Source organism: Sardina pilchardus, chromosome 5 (genome assembly GCF_963854185.1).
Source record: "Sardina pilchardus chromosome 5, fSarPil1.1, whole genome shotgun sequence".
Lineage (NCBI taxonomy): Eukaryota > Metazoa > Chordata > Actinopteri > Clupeiformes > Clupeidae > Sardina > Sardina pilchardus.
Genome location: NC_084998.1, coordinates 13,098,354 through 13,120,919, shown reverse-complemented (window position 1 = coordinate 13,120,919; position 22,566 = coordinate 13,098,354). Strand labels below are relative to the sequence as shown.

General features: G+C 40.5%; 1 protein-coding gene across 1 annotated transcript in view; it reads right to left on the bottom strand.

Annotated features, from left to right (window-relative positions):
* The window catches only part of LOC134079787 (hexokinase-2-like), a 40,335-nt gene extending 17,918 nt beyond the window's left edge, over positions 1–22,417 (bottom strand). The window contains exons 1-13 of the mRNA XM_062535862.1: positions 22,182–22,417; positions 21,476–21,632; positions 19,986–20,148; positions 19,594–19,742; positions 19,190–19,309; positions 18,567–18,662; positions 17,580–17,679; positions 17,057–17,240; positions 13,827–13,982; positions 13,332–13,568; positions 8,966–9,171; positions 4,852–4,985; positions 4,422–4,578 (exon numbers count right to left, since the gene is read on the bottom strand). Of these exons, the coding sequence (XP_062391846.1) occupies positions 4,422–4,578; positions 4,852–4,985; positions 8,966–9,171; positions 13,332–13,568; positions 13,827–13,982; positions 17,057–17,240; positions 17,580–17,679; positions 18,567–18,662; positions 19,190–19,309; positions 19,594–19,742; positions 19,986–20,148; positions 21,476–21,601 (1,828 nt within the window). The 5' untranslated portion in view covers positions 21,602–21,632; positions 22,182–22,417. The remainder of the gene's footprint in view (positions 1–4,421; positions 4,579–4,851; positions 4,986–8,965; positions 9,172–13,331; positions 13,569–13,826; positions 13,983–17,056; positions 17,241–17,579; positions 17,680–18,566; positions 18,663–19,189; positions 19,310–19,593; positions 19,743–19,985; positions 20,149–21,475; positions 21,633–22,181) is intronic.
* Positions 22,418–22,566: the final 149 nt, after the last annotated feature.

The window sequence follows — 22,566 nt, the reverse complement described above, 5'->3', positions numbered from 1 at the left end:
TGTCCTAAAATCTTACGACGTTCGTTGTCCTTGGGGTCAATTTGACCCCAGCTACAAAAAACTCTCAAAAATGATTAAAATTATTTTTTTTACCCAATTTTTTTTGTGGTAGGTACTTAACAAGAGTGTAATAACCACTATCAAAAGCCCTACAAAACAATCCCACCCCCCCACACCCCTTTATGAACCCTGGAACCCTGACTGGCAATATGGCCAATCCAGTGTCAACAGCCCAAAGGCTGACTTTTTGGACTTTTTCAGACCTGCCAAAATAACTTATATGTAATATGTACTTGTATATGAAATAATGATAATAGCTACATGTTCTCAACTATTACAATAATAATATCCATAATTTGTCAAATATTCATTTTCATCATGTTTCATAAAAATGGGGTCAAATTGACTCCAATACCACCAACGTAACTATTTTTTTTACAGGACATTGGAAACATATTTTTGTGCAAATTTCATGTTTACTCTGTTGTACCCTTCAAATAAGGAAAAGTCATGAAACTTGAAGCAAAACAAAAAAAGTGAACCATATATTTTATGATGTTAAACACTGCTTGGGGTCAAATTGACCCCAAGGACAACATAAGGGTTAAAGGGGCCTGTCCCAAGGAGAAAAAGTATTAGCTTATCTGTCCTGAACAGAAACTGAACAGTCCAACCAGTAGAGTAAGATAAACCTAGCCTGCTACTTTGTTTACAATATTTTGAGGCTTCAACCAGACAGCTGAATTTAAGAGGTGGAGTCATAATATGAATAGTAGGCCTAGGCCATAATCTGCATAAAGATTGCTGTTATGAATATCAGAAATGTCAGGAGGCCTATATAGAATGTAGGCCTATAATAGAGTAATTATTCACAATTACATAATGTGTGTGTTTCAAATAAAGAAAAGCTTTACATCTTGTTAAAAAATCATTCACATTATATGACAGGAGAGCAATAAAAAGGCTATGCAATGAAAAATATGGGTGCACCTACACTTTGTGCCGGTACACCCCCCGCCCCCGACATGGGGCGACCACCACACATTGCCTTCTAATCTGTGGGAAACACTGCGCACCCTAGGGGCAAAACATATTTGGATGGTCTAGCGTCACACCGTTAAGGCCAATCCTGCGTCCGGCATCGAGGCAGCCGGTCCAATCAGAACGCTCTATGTACCGAGTCCTTGAGCCCGCCTTAGCACGGTGACGACAGAGCTGCGCGACAGCGAGATAGCAGAACAATCATAGAGAACAACAAAGATGGCTAACAAAGCGCGCTTGTTTGAATTGACTTTGGAAGAGTTAGACTTGGGCTTTTCTTTGAAGGTTGAGCAGAAAGAAGCACTCAAATCATTAGTTTTAATGAAGGATGTAGGCCTATTTGCCGTTTTGCCGAACAGCTAAGATTGGTCACAAGTGCTGGCCTAATACAGTACGTGCAGAGGCAGTTTGAAAGACACCGGTTCATCCCACCCACAGGCTTCAGCTCTGTCAATGGTCCGACCTTTAAGGGCGGAGCAATTCATGAGAAGCCACTTCCTGGAACCCGAATCGCAAGAGGGAGGGGGGGCAAAATCCCCCTTTATGCAGAGCTGTTCCATTGAAGTCTATGGACATGACACGCATGACACACCCCCTTTATGCAGAGGAAGTGATCCCCGTTTTGCGCCCATCAGGGGGTCAGGATTTGACTGATTAGCTTCGCCGATTAGCAAGGCACTTCCTCATCGCCATTTTCACGCCATTTTCCAGAAATACATCATGTCCGGTGCCGTTTTCCTCATGCTGATTGGGGGCTGTTCCACTCTCAGCTCATGCACGAGCTTAGTGTGGGCACGAGCTCTCCTTCTGTACCTTACGTCAATCAGCAACCTGGCACTTAATTGGCTAAGTAAAACGTCACTGGAAACAAGCCCCTTGTAACGCCATGTTGAAGCCTGAAAAAATCGTTCAATTTGGGCAATTTTCACTAGCCTAGCATTCCCATTGAAATGAATGGGGGCGGGACTTGTTCACTTTCTCCAGTTCTTATAATACCTCCATGGCACCCATAGACATGAACTACAATGACGTATCTTGCTCCGCCTTAAAGGGATAATCCGGAGTGAAATGCACTTTAGATCAATTTTTCGGACTATTGGGAGTACATACGTTGAGTTGACACCAAAATCATGTAATTCGGATGTATTTTGAGAAAGTTCGAGTTCTTTTTATTGAATTTAATCGAGTCCGTACCTTTCCGGAAATGTTATTAAAGTGTTGTTAAAGCGTTGCCAGCTACAGCAGCGACATTTCCGGAAAGGTACTGACTCGATTAAATTCATTCTGGACTCTCTATCCGACCACATAAAGACGTGGGGATACTTCGGTTTGGCTTTAGGGACCCTCTACTCACTACCACGTAAGTGTAGTGTTGTTTGGAACAGTAGAAGAGGTATAAAAATAGCATTTTGTAGCGGCGAAAGGACGTGCCCCGTTCACTTCCAGGCTAACGAGTTTTGGCTAAAAACGGTGAACTCGAACTTTCTCAAAATACATCCGAATGACATGATTTTGGTGTCAACTCAACGTATGTACTCCCAATAGTCCGAACAATTGATCTAAAGTGCATTTCACTCCGGATTACCCTTTAATGACCTTTGGTCCGACTCCAGACTATACATTTAATGCTTGCCAGGCTAATAACATGTATGATGCAGCATAACGTGTTCAAAATACACTGACATCTTACATTTCTCTACTATTGCTTCTTATTTTTTGGGTAAGAGATTTTTTTTTCCGAAGTTATTTTGGTGTGTTCAGAACTAGATGTACCGCAAAACGGTACAAAATACGGCTGCCACTCAGTCCTGCAGATTCTCTTCACAAAAATAAGTAATGCTTGCCAATAACACTTGCTATTCACATTCTCTCTGAATCACCCTAACTCTGGACATGAATGAAATCCACTTAGACAGTAAAAAACATATTTCTACACACACACACATTATCACATTTGCCATGTGATATACCTTTCCACATATTGTAAAGAATGATCCCCTCTTCCTGAAAATGTTTTCGTTGGAGTTTGTTTGTTTGTTTGTTTGTTTGCTTGCAAGATACCTCAAAAAGTTATGGATGGATTTTGATGATTCAGGGAAGGTCTGAAATGACCAAAGGAAGAAACGATTACATTTTGGGAGAGATCTGTATCACCGTCTTGATCCAGGAGGCGGTTAAGTTTTCGCTTGGCGGAGGTCTGGTGCTCTCTGAGTGCTTTTCTAGTTCTACTTGTGATTAAAGGAACACTCCACCGTTTTTTTCCACCGTTTTTTTTTCATATTAAACTACGTTATTCCCATAACTAAGACGAGTTGATACATACCTCTCGTGTTTCAATGCGTGCACTCACTGGCTCTGGCGCGCGGTGCTACTTTGATAGCACTTAGATACAGTATATCCTAGTTCATTCCTTAGGATCACAGAGATGAAGTTAGAAGCGATCAAACACCTCCACGTTTTCCCTATTAAAATACAGCTACACAAGTAGTCCCATGGTGAGACAAAATAAAATGTGCCGCATTTCTATGTGAGTTAGAGGGATAACTAATGTGTGGAGGAATAACATTTGGGAGCACTTCGACACGGCACAGTATTATATCATCATCCTTGCACTTTCAGTTTCACTTTGGAGTCAAAGGACTCCCAAGTGTGAAGTTTCTTAAAGAGAACTACTGTATGCTTAGAGACCAACAGAATTTGGAGCTGAGTTGTATCTAATTATACTTTGAGATAAACCATGCTTGTTCCCACCATGAATGCGTTGGGTATTGAACAGGCAAAACATATCAGTGGTTCCATGGCACATGTTTTTAACTCCATTGAATGCTTCTTAATACTGTGGCACAACATATTTAAAGTTGTCCTTTAACCTGATGTTGCAATACTAACATCATTGGGATAAGTGCTTTTTTCAGGATGTTTTCGATTACCTCTGTTAGTCAATAGTAAAAGTAAATAACTGTCTCGAAGTGTTTTGTCATTGCCTATGAGACCATTAGTTTGACTTTGCCTTTGAGCTCAAATAAGTGTGTGCAGATGCATAGTAAGCCTATCCTATACTCTGCCAGTTACGCACAGGTTTTAGTAGGCTAAACCAAGCTTTGGTGTTTTGCATGGTCTCCATTCCTTCAGATGCACTGACGGTCAAAATACCAATGTGCTGTTTGATGTTGCTAACACAATGATGTTGACATTATAGATATGTAAACTTAACCTGACTTTAATTGATCAAATTGAATAGCCACGCATGAATCAATTTTGTAAACCGAAAGATAAATGTTGGACTAGACATTTTAGTAGCCTACATTTTAAAGTAAATGGTTTTTCAGTGAGCGAAGATGCAAGGTTAGATTTTAGCAACTACATTTCAAAACAATCACCTGTGCCATCACAAGACATAACAAAGGCAGGCAACATCTTCACTGGGGTTGAATTCGTTGTGTCGCTCAGCCCTGACCGCATGTCTTCCCCTAGTCGTGTTGACACACTTAATAGTTCTCTTAGTGGGAGCTGGAAGGGTTGTAGGAATTCCTCGGCCTGAAATAAATAATATAGTGACATTAGAGTTAGCCTGTGACGTTGCAAAGTCACATAAGCTATAACAAATACACATCCCTTGAACGTACGTACACCATCAATGAATCAATTAACTTATATTAGCCATATTAACCAGAGAACTAAGGCCTACTTTTTTTTAATTGGCGAAAGGTTCAAGTTCATTGCCTAGGCCAATTAATTAATGACACTCTCAATTAAACAACTCAACTGAGAAAGATTTGATGTAAGAGCAAAAGTAAACTCATGATTTACCTTTCTCATTTTATCAGATGGGATGTTTGCCATGACGACCGTCTTCCAAATATCAAAATGACTCAAAGTTCCTTCTCGTCGTTTAGTAGTAACTGACAGAGCCCCAAGTGAGTCAGTGGTGGTTCTTGAACTGGCTGTTGCCAAAAATGTGGGAGGAGGCACAACATGCATTTCACTCTGAACTAAAGAACGTTTTCAGATCAGCATGATTAAAAACTGGACTATTCATTAGCTCTGGTTATGTAGACTCACAATTCACAGCGTTTGCATAATTCCCAAAAGCAAAAACAAAGCAAAAACATTGCATTAAGGGACAGCAAGGGGGGGAATAACTGTGAGTGTACTGTGTACTGTGTAACTGTGTACTGTGAGTGTGATGCTGGCCTATGCATTTAGCTATGAATGCATGTATTTCTAATAGGCAATTTAGTGCCTAGTCTAGTTTTTATACCATAGCTGTCTGTTTGCTACATTTTGTGCCTTTGAAAAAGTTTGCATGACATGCAACTGTACAGTGCCTATAGAAAGTTATCATACCCTTTTGAAATAGTTACTTTTTTTGTCTTACAGCCTGAAATCAAAACCCATTTAAAAAAAAATCTTTTCCAGTTTTATTTACAAATGTAGCTGTACAACATCAAAATAATGAAAAAAAAGTCAACAGTTCTGAAAATTAATAAAAAAATAAAAACTAGAATAACAGGGTTGGAAAAGTCATCATACCCCTGACTTAATACTTTGTCAAGCTTCCTTTTGCTTTCATTACAGCCATCAATCTGTTTGGATATGTCTCTATTATAGCTTTGCACACCTAGATAGGGGAATATTTGCCCAATTTTCCGTGCAGAATTGTTAAAATTTAGTCAAATTCTGTAGGGAATGACGATGGACTGCTCTCTTCAAGTCAATCCACATATTTTCTATAGGATTTAAGTCAGGGCTTTGACTTTGCCACTCAAGGATATTCACCATCCTATCCTTAAGCCACTGCTTTGTTCTTTTGGCAGTATGTTTAGGATGTTTGTCGTGTTGGAAGGCGAATGACCTCCCCATCCTCAGCTGTTTAGGAGAGGGACGCAGGTTTTCCTCAAGAATTTTGGTGTACTTGGCAGCATCCATTTTCCCTTCTATCCTGACCAATTGCCCAGTCCCCACTGAAGAGAAACATCCCCAAAACATAATGTTGCCCCCACTTTTCCAACCCTGTTATTCTAGTTTTTAATTTTTTATTAATTTTCAGAACTGTTTACTTTTTTTTCATTATTTTGATGTTGTACAGCTAAATTTGTTAATAAAACTGGAAAATATTTTTTTAAAAATGGGTTTTGATTTCAGGCTGTAAGACAAAAAAAGTAACTATTTCAAAAGGGTATGATGACTTTCTATAGGCACTGTAACTGGGGGAACATGTTTCTCAGGAACAGTGACTGATAATATGGGGTGGGGCTGGACAACAGTGTATTTTGTTGTGGAATGAATGCTATGTAGTCCAAGAGCCAGCTGGGGTTGATCGGTATCATCGGGGAGACAAAGGGAAGGTATGGCAAGGCAAGGTATACACCCTAGAAAAATCATGATAGCAGTGGAGGAGTGGTAGCGAAATCAGCTCATGAAGTTACTAACCCCCTAAGATAAATTCCGTTTTTGAAATCTGGTTTAGGGATATTGTAAATATTCTATAATATGGTGCCTGGTATTATTGGAAAGGGGTTTTAATTAGGCTTTAATGTAAGCACAGTACTGAATCTGTCTGACAAACTCAGAGGACACATGACTTCTTTAAACCAGAAATAACACATTTTGTCACGATTTTCGCCTAAACTGTATGCTTTCTTTTATCCCTCTGCCATTAAAAACACCCACCAGGGACACAAAATTCAACAACCTCAATACTCAAGGCACTCTGTTGATCCAGAAAATGTACAATATGCCCATACGATCTATTTGTGAGAGCCTTAAATTAGACGTTTGAAGACTAGAAGACGACGTTTGAAGAAGTCTTCAAAATAGAATGGAGACAATAGAACGGACAAATAGAAGTTCAGCTACATCTGGCAACAAACATAAAAAGGTGTAAGAAACGTATGGAGGGGAGGCTTACATGCAGATGTCATTTTTTTCTATTTTTGTAAACTAAGTGAAACTAATGTTCAAAGTGTTAATGGTGTGACGTAGGCCTACAGTCACCTGACATCACCAAATTAGTGGGCCTTTCAGAACTACTAACGTGGACAGCTCCCCTTGTTACTTTGCCGCATGTATGAACAGTTTCTGAGAACAATATGTGACATCTTCAGGTAACCTATGTGAAAACAAGAATTATGCGATTGTGGGTGGGAACGTTTTGCTGATATCGGTCATTATGGTGAAACATTGCAAGTTTCTCATGTTTAAATATGCAAATCAGGCATTATTTGCTCCTGTTTTTTTAAGTGTATTTTTTGGGCTTTTATGCCTTTAATGTTATAGGACAGTGGAGAATGAGAGGAAGTGAATGGGAGAGAGAGTCGGGGTGGAATCCGGAAAGGACCACGGGGCGGGAATCAAACCCGGATCGCCGGTGTGCAGTGCAGGTGCCCCAGCCAGATGCGCCACCGCTGAGGCCATTTGCTCCTGTTTCTAAGCTACCCCACTGATTCAAAATATTGGAAAAAAGAGGGCAAACATGATCAATTATGAATCATTTTAATAATGAAGGTATCTTTAAACACAACAGCCTCCAAAGAGCACAGTAGATTAATCAGTCATCATCTCAGTCCTCCTCTTCCTCCTCTTCTTCTTCCTCGTCTCCATCGCTGTCCTCTAGCAGTGTGGAATGAATAGCCAGTCTTTGGGCAACAGCCGTAACCATAGCAGCACCCTTGCCACCTCCATCGTCACTATAAACTTGACGTCGCATTTGGGTACCAACGTTTCTAAAAGGTTCCAAAAGGAATCTAATAGGCCTAGTCTAGTTTTTATATCATAGCTGTCTGTTTGCTACATTTTATGCCTTTGAAAAAGTTTGCATGACATGCAACTGTAACTGGGGGAACATGTTTCTCAGGAACAGTGACTGATAATATGGGGTGGGGCTGGACAACAGTGTATTTCGTTGTGGTATGTATGTGGCCAGGGGTGTCAGGAATGAATGCTATGTAGTCCATGAGCCAGCTGGGGTTGATCGGTATCATCGGGGGGACAAAGGGAAGGTATGGCAAGGCAAGGTATACACCCTAGAAAAATCATGATAGCAGTGGAGGAGTGGTAGCGAAATCACTTTTTTCAGCTCATGAAGTTACTAACCCCCTAAGATAAATTCCGTTTTTGAAATCTGGTGTATATGGTTTAGGGTCATAGTAGGGATATTGTAAATATTCTATAATATGGTGCCTGGTATCATTGGAAAGGGGCTTTAATTAAGCACAGTAATGAATCTGTCTGACAAACTCAGAGGACACATGACTTCTTTAAACCAGAAATAACACATTTTATCACAATTTTCGCCTAAACTATATAAGCTTTCTTTTATCCCTCTGCCATTAAAAACACCAGGGACACAAAATTCAACAACCTCAATACTCAAGGCACTTTGTTGATTCAGAAAATGTACAATATGCCCATACAATCTATTTGTGAGAGCCTTAAATTAGACGTTTGAAGACTAGAAGACGATGTTTGAAGAAGTCTTCAAAATAGAATGGAGCCAATAGAACGGACAAATAGAATACCCTATTGGTCCAGGGCCAAATGGCTTGTTTCTTCATGTACAGTTGTTGTAATTGTTTCAATAATGTTGTCAACATAACACTTGTAAGTGGTTTAAAGTGTTTCTATCATGTACTTTGATATTTGATATTAACGCACGCACTTTAACTTTCAGTTAAATGTCAGAAAGAAGCTCATGAATGGAATGTTGATGGATTATGACAAGGTTTTGTCAGTTCCCCTTCATATCGGTCACGAGATGCTGCGTCGAAGATGCGTTTGCTCCTGTTTCTAAGCCACCCCACTGATTAAAAATATTGGAAAAAAGAGGGCAAACATGATCAATTATGAATCATTTTAATAATGAAGGTATCTTTAAACACAACAGCCTCCAAAGAGCACAGTAGTTTAAATCAGTCATCATCTCAGTCCTCCTCTTCCTCCTCCTCTTCCTCCTCTTCTTCTTCCTCGTCTCCATCGCTGTCCTCTAGCAGTGTGGAATGAATAGCCAGTCTTTGGGCAACAGCCGTAACCATAGCAGCACCCTTGCCACTTCCATCGTCTGTCACTATGAACTTCACGTCGCATTTGGGTGCCAAAGTTTTAACGGTCTCCTCAAGTCTGTCGCTATAACTGAAGAATAAACAAGATAAGTTACTACATGTGGCCTTAGTAGATGAATATCACAATATCACATGACATGGATGTCACTGCTTGTTATGCCATAATTATTTGAATGACTTTCATTCATTGTAGTACTTTCTTTGATTGCTTAGAACAGGGGTCGTCAACCTTTTTCAGCCCAAGGACCCTTTGGCTGAGAGAGACGCTGAGAACGGACCCCACTCCACCCCACCCCAAACTTAGGCCTGATATTCATAAAGCTCTGGATAGGGATGTAACAATGCATCGTGACACGAATAAAAATCGATACAAATGCGTGACGATTCGCACCGGTTGATAAAAAAATGAATCGCGATGAGTCACGTGACTTATGTCACTAGCTACGGGGCACAGAACGAGGGAAGACGACGGTAGGCAACAACTTTGAACTAGAGTGTGTCAGGGTTCGTATGTGTGCTTGAAATCCTTGAAAATGCTTGGATTTTAATGTGGTGTTTTCAAGCTGTTTGAAGTTGTTTTGTTTTTGCCACGCGTTCGCGTCCAGTTTGACATGTCTGGATTTTCCGATAATGACAGCAATCTTGTGATGCTGATATTGACTTTTAATTTCTGCGCGTGTAAACTAGTCTAAGCTACTGTGCTTGAACGAAGTTAGCTGTGACAGACTAACCTACTGGTTTTCATCGTTTTAACCACAAAGCCTGTCGACCTTAGGTCTACTCAATTTAGTTAACACCTTGTCATTTCGCGTTTGTCCCGCCGTTCACCTCCGTGCGCCCCATGTAGGCTACATCAGAACATTATGTCGGGATAGCCATCTCACTATGAGAAAACGTATGACGATAGTGCTAAGAGATTAACACGTTTGCATGCTTGGTAAACATCAGTCTTGCACATAATATTGAGCTGATTTTTTTAGTGGAAATGGCTTACTGTAGCATTGTGCTGATAGATGGAAAAAGTTGCCTATTTAAAGGCACAGTCTGAATTTTAATCCTAGCTCTCCATTTAGTGTGTGCACTTGAACAACTATAATGATGTAGCATATAACAGTTAACTGCCCTGCAAAGCAAAAAGGCAGTAACTATGCAGAGTGCAAACTGAAAAAAAAAAAACATTTTAAAGTTATGCTGTTGCTTAGCCTTATGGTTGTAGTTAATGTAGCAGTTATTGGAGGTTTATTTATTTTTTTTACTTTACATTAGCTTATTTTTGATACTTGAATCTTCATAACAACTTTAATGTCATGAAAATTATAATAAACTAATTTTCGACCAAAAATGCATTTACTGCCTTTCTGCTTTGTAGGGCTTAGGGCCTGCCATTTATTTTAAGAGGAGAGGTGTAGGACGTAATACTTTGGAAGGAGAGGGAGTGGTGCAATTTGATTTTCTTTGGAGCAACCTCTTCAAACAGCATCAATATCAAAAAAAAAATCGTGATAAAATCGTATCGTGAACAAAAAATCGTGATCCATATCGAGTCGTGAGTTGAGTGTATCGTTACATCCCTAGCTCTGGATAATATCACTGAACCACTGAACATTTTTCTGATGTCATCCTACATTTGAGTGACATTTAAATGAGTTGAGAGAGTTATATTCAAATTTGCAGTGGTCTCTACATTTTCAATAATAACTATGTCAACTAATTCAAATGTCACTCAGCAACTATAGGATGAAAAATGTGCTGTGGTCTCTCATTTTTTTCCAGAGCTGTATCATACAGGCCTATTTGGAACTAAGTGTAAGTCTCTCTCTCTCTCACACACACACACACACACGCACACACCCACACACCCACACATGCACACGCACACACACACACACACACACACACACACACACACACACACACACACACAGGCAAAAGGCAAAACCAAGGGGAGAGCAAGTAAGACTTGAGGTTGCAAGGAGTTGCAGAAGTAGGAGATGGAGAGAAATTTAGAAGCATGATTATTTTCTTCAGATAGTATGCAGCACCTTGCGGAAGTCATATTATGTGCTACTATGCGGTATCTAGTGTGTGTGTGTGTGTGTGTGGGTGTGGGTGTGTGCATACTAGTCTTCAGACTAGAATAATGTTACCAAACTGGTTTAATGCACAGATTTGCATGCTCACATAGCCTACAGAAGCAGTGACCAAAGAGTTCCAAGCCGTCATTGAACTGGATCAGTGTTGCACGGGTGCGTGTCTAAACGGCCGGGCCCGCCCCGCCATTTTCAACTAACCCGACCGCAACTCAGACTTTCCGACCCGCTTATTGTAAAAAGTAGTCTAACTTAGTCGTAGCGTTATTGAGCTACACAAAACTGGTATCTAAGAGTCATATGCATGTAAAACAATATAGGCCTAATTATATAGCCTAGTGATTGCTCAGCATTTGGGAAACATGCATTAGTCTACCTTTTTTTGTTCCGTGTCAGCATTCATCCAAAAATTAGGCTATTTGACTCAACATTGAAAAAAAATAAGGATTTTCCTTCCGTTCCTCACATGAATACCTAATTGAAGCTCTCCCAAGAATGAAATGCAGGCATGGAATATTATTAAGAAACTCTTTATTAACGTCTTCATCAATGGACCAAAACAAAAACCAAAACCCATAGAGCCCGCTGAGTGCGTCAAAAACACACCAAATTGCAGCGAGATGAGACCTTTATTGGACGAAAGAGCAGACGTGGAGCTTTCCAACGAGCCACTTTATAAGTTGGACGCGCACATTGCATGCTCATACCAATGTAGGCTATATGCCTTGATTACATTAAATTAAGTATTTCCTGATTGGGGAAACTTTTAGTTTATTTTTCTTTCAGTCCAATGTTCCATAATACCATTCCATCTTGCTGCAAATGATCAGACTTGGGAAGCACGCATCGCATAGCCAACTTCGCTGCTCAGTAGCTTAATTTTCTGTTGAGGAGGCCAGCTGCAGCTCGAGAAAAGCTGCAGATCATAGACAGAGAAAACATGCTCTGAGAACAGAACACAACTGCATGTCAAGTGTAGCCGAGGGTCTGTCTATGCAGAAACAAGTAGCTTGGTGCGCGTACCCCGCTTTCAACATCATTGACTCCCTGCATTTCTACATGTTCGTGACAAAATGTGGGGGATAAAATCGCGTTTCAGTGGGGATGCTGCAAATTATTAACCTGACTTTCGCCAGATCGATTTGATAAACCACTTGCCTGTTATCTTGAATGACGTGCTAGGCTTCTTCAAGCTCTTGCCAAACCCGGTCGGAAGAAGAGTAAAAACATCCTTGCCACCAATAAATGTCTTCAAAACTATTCTCTGTGAATGAATACTCGATAGATTCGACAAAACGGTTGAAATAGCAGAATCAATGTCAGCACAAGACTCCTCGCTGCGTGCCGCCATTGTTATTTGAATCAAACACTCGCTTCGGCGCTCCTGATTGGTTGCTCATTTTTTGATCACTGGCAGGGGTTTGGATTGCCCTCGCGTCCAGACCCTTGTGTGGAGCTCAGCGAAACGCCTCTGGTGGAGCATGGCGGAACTACAAGGGTCTGGCGAGAGTCAGGCTAGCAAATTATGTCTTTCTCTTATAAAGACAATTATGTGTATTAATGTAAAAAAATTAACGGCATATTTATTTTAACCAACCCGACCAAACATGACCCGAATATCACTAAAAATATTTTTTCTTGACCCATAACCGCGGGTGACTGCGGTCGCCCGCCTGATTTGGATCAGCCCGCGCATCACTGAACTGGATCAGTTGCAGCGCCCTCTACGGGGGATTTCTGAATTTGCGTCTTGATTTTTTAATTGGGTGATTATTATGGGAGTACACAATAACTTTGTGTTTCTGGATTATCTTTAAGAAAACCGTTTTGAAAGACTCAGTACAAATAAAGTTTCATCAAATCGAATCTATAAAGTACATCATGTTGTTATGATATGCTGTGAAATACAGTATGTTATGATGAATGAAATCATATGCTGTGAGTCATGTGCAAATACAGACAGCCTATATCAATACACAACATTTTATGAGCCCCCTGTTATTTCTCTATGAGTTTTACTTTGTCAAAAGCACAAGCCACCAGCAGCTCTGAAGATATGTGCAATTCTATTACCCAGGGAAATGTTTCAAACCAACACACGTCTAACCCTAACCCTAACCCATGTTGAAATTCAACTTACTGCGGGTGCTTTGTGTAAACGGTTCCATCCACCCCCACTGTGGTGGTCAAGTGGCTCAGTCCACGGTTGTTGCGGATCCGATTGGCTATGGTGGCCAGGGCTGCGCCACATAGCTGTGCTGAGCGAGTGGAGAGGGTGTCACAGACCAGCCGCACAATCTCACAGTCGTCTGGCCCTGCGGGGAGTCCCAGATCTTCAGTAAGGATCTGCTGGGCCCTCTCCAGACCATTGTCCTCCCTAATGACCGACAAACACACACAGAAACCTAAATTTCCCTCTATTTATTTTTCTTTCTATCTGTCTATCTATCTATCTGTCTGTCTACCTATCTAATTATACAATTATTAGACACCTAGTCACTGGGGCTATTTTCATAATTTCTTTTTCAAATACTTATTTCCAAAAATGTTTACAAATAAATAGCACTTTGTCTATCATCTACCCAAAAATAAAGGCATCTCATCATAGAAAGGCATAAGACAGTAGTTGACTCACTCTTCAATCTCGGATATGAATCGAGTCTCAAAGCTGTCAGGAGTTAAGAGTGCTTCTGACGTCTCACCCCCAAAGAGCAAATTCTTCTTCGCCATTTCTATCAGGACCAGTCGAGCCACCTCACCCAGGTACATACCACTAATCATCTTCTCAAACCTGCGCACGCACGCACACACACACACACACACACACACACACACACACACACACACACACACACACACAGACTAATATATTAATATACACATAATGTTCCTGTAATTGCAATGCAATTTGATACCAATACTATTAATAATTTAAAGTGTGCTCTTGTATCCAAAGGTTTAACAATAGCAAAATTATGAAATCAGGTAAACTGTAAAAACAGTGTTTTGAATCAAAGGTCAGGCCAAATCCAAGTGACCAACCAAAGGATGTCTATTATGTCACACTCTATTATTGACAAAACAAACATTACATTGTAACACATTAAAAATAAAATATTTGTACTTTTGATATGTATTTTTAAACAAAACAAAACAACATTACATTTACATATCGCTTTTCACAACACTCAAAGTGCTTGCTTCACAGTGAAAGGGGAACCTCACTAACCACCACCCATGCATAGCACTCACCTGGGTGATGCACGGAATGCCCACTACACACCAGCTTGAGGTGGAGAGTGAGGGAGTGAAAGAGCCAATTACACTGGGGGGCTGATTAGGGGGACCAATTGAATAGGGTTGGGAATTTAGCCAGGACACCAAGGAACCCCCTTCTCTTTGTAATAAGTGCCATGGAATCTTGACCACAGTGAGTCAGGACTGAGGACTGGGTTCAATGTCTCATTCAAAGGACATCTCCTGCAGTGTCCCCTGCACTGGGGCATTGGGATCGATAATTTAGGCCATAGGGAAGAGTGCCATCTACTGGCCACCCAACGCCACTTCCAGCAACAACCTAGTTTTCCAAGGAGGTCTCCCATTCAAATAACCAAGCCCACACCTACTTAGCTTCAGCAATTCTACTTCCAATTGTATTTGAATAACATTATTTGATATCTTATGCTATATTTCACTCGAATTCTGCTAACAATAACAATAATAATAGTGATAATAACAGTCAGGAGGATATCCAGCTAAACAGCTTAAAAAACTGTGTTTTCAGAATGGCAATAAATTCAACAGAGTTCAACAGTTCAACAGAGTCGGACAAAAAAATAAAACAGCATATTGCCGCACCTAATGGGTCTTTCATGGTTTTGCTATCAAATCATTGTTTTTCTAGGGTGCTGAGTTTATTTTCTAATGTGAATGAAGAGGTTGGTGTCAAGTTATTATTGCAATGGTCAAGGTGATGGTAATTTCTGGCCCAAAATACAACAGTAAAACTCATTATGGTTTGTTATTCACTTGCTAACTAAAACAGATAAATTGGTTGTAGTGTTGGTTGCGATCATTTTACCATCAGGAACTAGCCTACAATATGGCTGTACAATTTGGAGAAAATATCTAATTGTGATTTTTCTGAGATCTGGATTGCTATCAATGATATGATTTTTAAATGTCAGCAAACTGATGGACTTCAATATTCCAAATGTCTCTTGAAGTTGTGCAACTTCTGATTGGTGAGCATACCTAGTGTATAAGAAGGACAGCACTTCATATGGGTCTGTTTGTACATCAGTCGGCTTCGTCGTTGCTAAACCACTGTGGTACAACGCAACTTTGTAACACCTGTGCCTAGATGGTGGCATTGTTTGTTCGAACATAGCAAGTTCCATACTTCCATAATCACGGATCAAGGATTGCAACCTGACTGCACAGCCTGGCCAACTAACTGCTGGAAAGCTACAGGGAAGTAAATATAGAAAATGCATATTGGTATCACAGGTCATGTCACAAGCACATTCATTTTAAGCTCTACTTTAATGGTCTAAGTACAAAATCTGAAGTGTGATATACGGCTTGGTGTTTTGGGCCCCCACCATCAACTTCAAGGCAGTACTGCCACCGACCACCTAATCCTACTGTAGTGCCGTCCAGCCAGTGCTGCCTTGAAGTAGACAGTGGGGGCCCAAAAGACCATATGTGGGATCTGGGAAAACCCATCAACTGGTGAAGGCAAATATCCTTCATCACTGCTCCGTTTTAACCCTCTCAGGTGAAATGTCACCAATTTTAGCTTCTGACATCTTAGCCACATCCTGGACAGCGTCCCCTAGCAACATCCTGGATGCTATCTATCCATCTATATCAGCCTGAGCCACATCCTGGATTCAGAAAGTGTGTCGAAATATGCTGAACAAAAAAGAAAAGAAATATGCTACTTGAGAATGGTATGTCGTTGGTTTTATGTGTCTTAATTAGTTATGGGTGTATTTTGGGTGTAACATCCATTCATATAATGAGTGTCATCTACCATTCCTTCTAACGTTCATATGAAAAAGGATATTTCTTTGGTTAGTGCAGCTTCAGTCTTTATTCCAATAAAAAGCAATCACAGACACACATTGATTTACCTATATACAATAGAGAACATTGTGCTCTGTGATATGACAGTAGGTGGGGCATATTGTAACTCATGTTAACTCAACGTCTATAGAAGATGTAGACTTTAAGAGAATAGGTCATTTAGGCTGCTGTTTAATTGGTTGTCCCTTAATATTACAGAGTAAAACATATCTGTATTGGCTCACCTACCTGTATACAATATAGGACTGTGAATGGTATGAAGGAAGGAATGTAGCCAACTATGTGCATACAGAGAGTGTAGGTTTTTAAAGAGTATGTGTTGTAGGTGGTTGAATGACCTTTCTCTTAATGCTAGAGGACAAAATGTACCGTAGATAGCAAGTGAATAATAAACTCTAACCATTGTTATTTTTTGTTGCATTTTATGGGCTCAAAATGACCAACACCTTGACCATTCATCCACCCCAACCTATTCATTCACCCTAGAAATTGACTCAGCATTCCAGAAAACCTGTGATTCAATATCAAAACCTTTCAAATTGACCCATTAGATGTGTAGACATGCTATTCTTATTTTCCATCCAACCTAAATTTAATGTTATCATCCAGAAATGCACAGACAAAAACCTCCAATCTAATTTCCCCCCTGACTATGATATAATTTATATTGGAGGCCGAATAGCTCACCTACTGTGTGTCACTAATGAAGGGTGGCGGCAATACTACAGAAAACAAGCTTCGCTCAAAGGCAGAGCTTTGAGGGCAGTAGCTTACGTGTGGACACCCGGGTTGATAGAGGTGCGGTCAACTTCCACGTCGAACTCCGTCTGGATGTCTCTGAGGGCGCCATCGTCCCCGAAGCCCCCCCACTCTGTGTTGATGCACATGCGTCCCTCGGCTCCCTCTACGCGCTTCACGTTACGCATCTCCTCCATGTAGCAGGCGTTGGTCCCTGTGCCTGCAGGACAGGGCCAGGATTTAGGATTTTAGGAACGGATTATAACTTCATACTATAAACAGCCACCACTGAGACGGTGATGGATTTGGTCCTAATGAAGATCAGAGCCACAGTAGAGTGAACTGCCTTCTGTGTATAAAGTGCTAACCAAGGTAATTAATTATATGTATTAATGTATTATAGTGTTTTAAAACAATGTATTCATTTTATGTTAAATAAATTAAAGTCAATTTTAAATGTCAATATTGTATACTATGTATAGCTTTTCAGCATGTTTAAGACATGTTGCAGATATTCTGTCTTAACTAATATGATTATGCCATAGTAGTGTCAGCTTACCAATAATCAAGCCAATCTCACAGCTCTGGTCCTGGTACCCACAATTCATCATGGTCCCGACAGTGTCATTCACCATGGCAACAGAACCAATGTCACAGTCCTGAGGGAAATTGACAAATATCAATATTGACATTCCAAAATTTGACACTGATATAAGATTAAGCGAGTTATTCACATAGACAACCTGACCAGAGTTAAATTGAAAGAACAGTATTGTGCTGTCTGGGAATACACATGGTCATTACATAGCCCTGTAGAGTGTAGTATTTTTTTCTGTCTGAAAGGACATGAACCCTTTTAGCTTTGCGTATTACTGAATGACAAAAATCTACTCTGATTCTAACATATCCACATATATCACAACAATGACACTTGCTTCTAGGTGTGCGTAAATTCTGATTAACTAAATTATTTGGGATAGACCTCATTTAAAAAATGTCAGTGTTTTAATACACTTGGTATATACTGTAGGCCAATATTCAATATGGCATTGGTGGGAGATATTGCCAAGGCTGTACTTCATCTGTAGGCTAATCTTGAATACTGTAACTAATCACAGCCATGGAGATATCTGCTACCATTACCACAAACACTCTGATTACCTAATAAAGTTATATTTCGTTTCAGTTTTATTTTGTTTATAACATTTCTAGGGGTGCTAATAATTATGGCACTTGTGTTTTTGTTAGAAACATATTTCTACATGAGGATTTTGTTTTCCTTCTCACTCTACATTGGCAAAACTAAGAATGCAAACATATTTCCTCATCTTTTCCAAGAATACCAATAACTATGGAGGACACTGTATGTTGTTTACACATACAGGCATACTGTACTTCAGATATCATGCAGACATTACAGTATATATGAAATGTAACATATAACACACATTATGCCAAATGTTAACATATACAATATGAATGCACAGCAAAACATTTGTGATGTATTATATCTTTACAAATATGAACATGGACATGAGTCACTCACTCCTCTCCTCTTAATGGCCTCTCTCAGCATCAGCACCACATCCTGCCCCTCCACTCCAGAGCAGGCAAAGCCCTTAGTCCACCGGATCAAGATGCTCTGCACAAAAACACATACATACACACTTGTAGATCTTCTGAAACAGAACTAGCATTATCACATTGTTATTTGGAGGAGTATCATGATAAGCAATAGGTCTCAAGCTCAAGTCAAAGCATGTTGTCAAAGGTACACTTTTAAGCAATAAAAAATGGAAAAAGGTTTGCACACTTGAAATCCTTCTTTTTAGTTTTCTTTTCTTTTCTTTAGCACAGAATGACGTTTCGACCGTGTGGTTTTAAGCAATAACATGGTCCATGTGCAAAATTAGACATGCTTCCCAGGAAGTGTAATTACAAGGTTGTACGCCAACAAGTTGCAGCAGTTTTATGTAATCAGTGATGTGTGTTTCCCACTGCATTGACCATATAAACATGCTCACAATGGAAGAGTGACATACTCACTGCCTCCACTATAGCCACTTTAGCTACATTGGTATTTACAGTACATCTTAGACACCTTCATCCAAAGCAATCTCAGAGTAGCAAGTTAGTGAACTTATATGGAACCTATGAACAGTAACTAACCTTGTCAATGTCTTTTTGCTCACAGGGAAAGGAGAAGGTGAAACCAAGAGGGAGAATCTTGTCTTTGAGTTCTAATGACTCAAGGAACTCAGCAAGGCACGCTGCTATATGATCAAAGAGCTGCAGAGAGAAAACATCATGACATGTTGGCAAACACAAATCACACCTGTCCCAAACAAACACACAGATCATGAGGAACAGACATACAGCACAAACTTCCCCCATGACCTGTCCTGCACACACACAACAAACACATCCAGACACACACACACACACACACACACACACACACACACACACACACACACACACACACACACACACACACACACACACACACACACACACACACACACACACACACACACACACACACACACACACACACACACACACACACACACCTCCTCTCCAGGCCCCTGCATCATCTCCTGAGGTATGGCGCACACTTGTGAATCGTTCTTCAGCACTTTCTGCAGGTTCTCTTCCACGCACACGTGCAGCACACGGAAATTAGTCCCGCCCAGATCGAGAGCCAAGAAGTCTCCTTTCTCTGGAAGAACCAATCAGATAGGATCATGAGCTAAGTCTAGACCATCCGATAATCAAAACTCTTTAGAGAAGAAATCTGCCTCTAAACATTCTATTTGTGTTGTGTGACCCATGAGTAGTTGGAAAGTAATGATCTTCAATTACGCTAGTAAATTATCAGTAACTGTCTTACAGGAAAAAAAAATAGTGATCAAACTGAAAATAAAAAGCAGTTTAGCTAAATATTTTTCCGTGGCTGTCATACCAGTGCCATCTGGTGTGTCCCTGACGAAGGTCGGCAGCATCTTGACCGGGGCTCGCCGGTGGGTGTGCTTGCCCAGGCCTCTAATGAGGTCCTTACGGAGCTTTGAGGACACCTCACGCAGCTTCTCCAGTGACAGTTGGAAAGGCAGCAGGAAGTCTTCCACCTGAGCAGAATTAAGTGCAAAATCAATTCTTGAAGTTGACATGTTTTCTAAAACGTAAAAGATATAGTTGTGTTCTCACATATCAAAATCATCAAGTAATAGATTAATATAGTCATAGATTTTTTTCACCCCCAAGGAACATAAATAATAGTCCTATAAATAAACATTACATAGAATTATAAAGCGGAAATAAAGAATGCAGTCCCTCACTCAACCACAGGGTGGACTCTTTCGACAACTTTGCATTCCCATGACCTCAGACGTTTCCAAGAGCTTGATTTGAGTACGCCTATATTGTTTTGTAACAACCACATTTCTCGTGTCTGGGAATTTCATTGTACATTTCCATATGTGTTGCGTTGACTGCATTGATTAATGAATGAAATTCTATTCTGAATTCTTGCGTTATATCGAGGATAGCTAAAGGGCCTATTAAGTTTGACTTTCCAAAACACTTCTGCTGCTGACTCATTCTGTATTTGTGCCACAGTTTCTTATGAATTAAGCTAAAATGAAAGCAGATGAGGTTGAAAGAAACAGAGAGACAGACAGAGAGAGGGAGAGAGAGAGAGAGAGGGGGGGGGGGGGCAGGAAACATTCCACAGGAAGGGGCTGACAGTGTTTGGTGCCTCATAACTACACAAATACAGGCACCAACATATTACTAATCTCAGGAGATGGCATGTTCATACACTCCACTTCCCTGTTCCCTTAGAGGGAGCACGTTGGCTTTCCTCCATGTTGCAGTGCTTGAAACGTTTTCTGTCTTGTTGAAATACCTAAAACAAGTTTCGACATTCTCACTTTGTGTTCTTTTCTTCTTACTTTCGTCAACTCCACCTACTCACAGGGTACATTGCGCAATCAGGACCTATCTCCAGTATTGAGATCACTCTCTCACATTTTTTTTATAAGCTGCAAGGAAAGTTTTGTTGTACACTCATTCACTATGCATGGTAGTACTTTTCCAAAGTCTCTCTTCACCCCGACCCATCCCTGACGCGCACAGATTTTTTTTCTCTTCACAGACATGCTTGGGCTGGGCTTACAGTGGGAGAGTCTGCCTCTTCCTGACTGTGCATGTGAATACCTGTTGGGTGACTCGCAAATTTTAATGGTGTCTCATATGAAAATGCAACAGACTCGTTTTGTTGTTGCTGCTGTATATGAATGTATGCGCCATTCAGTCACGCAATACGTTGACACACAGTATTTTCTAACAGCAACTGCACTCAACACAGTGATGTCTCCACATCCCCTTTCCAATCACTTATCTAGAAACACGCTGACATGCAATAGTGTGAGTGTGAAAGCCACATGGAACTACCTTACTCATGGTGGCAGGGGAGACGGCAACTTCTTCTGAGTCCTCATCTTCGTCTTCATCTTCATCACGTCTGGCCCTCTTGGCACGAGGGGCATCAGTGTCACCGTTTGAAACTTCACTGCTCATTTGCACAGCTTTACTTTTTCTACAGGAATAACTAGTGGACGGAAAGCATGAATTACATTCAAAGTTGTTGGGAAGAGGCATGTAGTAACTTAGGCCTACACACCATATTTCTCAGGGCTGTTTTTCTTTTATGTCTTCAATTTTCCAGGAAGGCAAGAATTAGAATGAAAATGAGAACATGAATTCGAAATAACTGTGAGAACCAAAAGTATCACTGTTGACATCTTAAACGTGTCAGAGCTCATTTTGACACCTGAGGAATAAGCAGCAGACACGCACTCTAGGCTACTTCAGACTATTCCGTGCATACATATTTCCGTTTCAGATGTTTCCCATTCTCATGATTATAACCTAAGGCATCACATCGCTCAGAAATGTTTTTGGGAGAACATGAGCGATGGTGTGCATTAATAAAGAACCAGAAATTGAAAATATCAGAGATATCCATACCTCGACCACTAAAATGCGCTCAATCTATTAGACTACGGTAAACAATCAGATGGCAAACACAGATGCTAAACAACGAAGTGCATCTTAGTAGCCTAAATACAGGGCATCAAATAAATGCAGTTAAGCCTACCTTCAAGTGAGATGTGCTTCAGTTGCCTGCGGTATTCCGATTGACATCGACTTCCTGTTATTTGGTCAATGTAAAAGAGCAACGGCTCGTCCTCTGAACGCACCTCAAGTTCAACTCTTCCTTCGACTCAGAACTTGGCATGCGTCTCAGAGGGTGGAGAGCAGTGGCTGTATCTTAACCATTGCTTTTGCTAAGTGTCTCAGTGCACCATTTAGTGATGTTATGCTGTGGTATTTACCTAATCAAGGCATGCAGAAGTTACACAATTAGGTCATTCTCTAGTTTAGCCTGAATTACGAAAATAGGATGAACTTACAGGCTATCGATCTGATACGGGCTATATGATAATGAAATAGGACTGGGGTAAATAAATAGCTACAAAAAA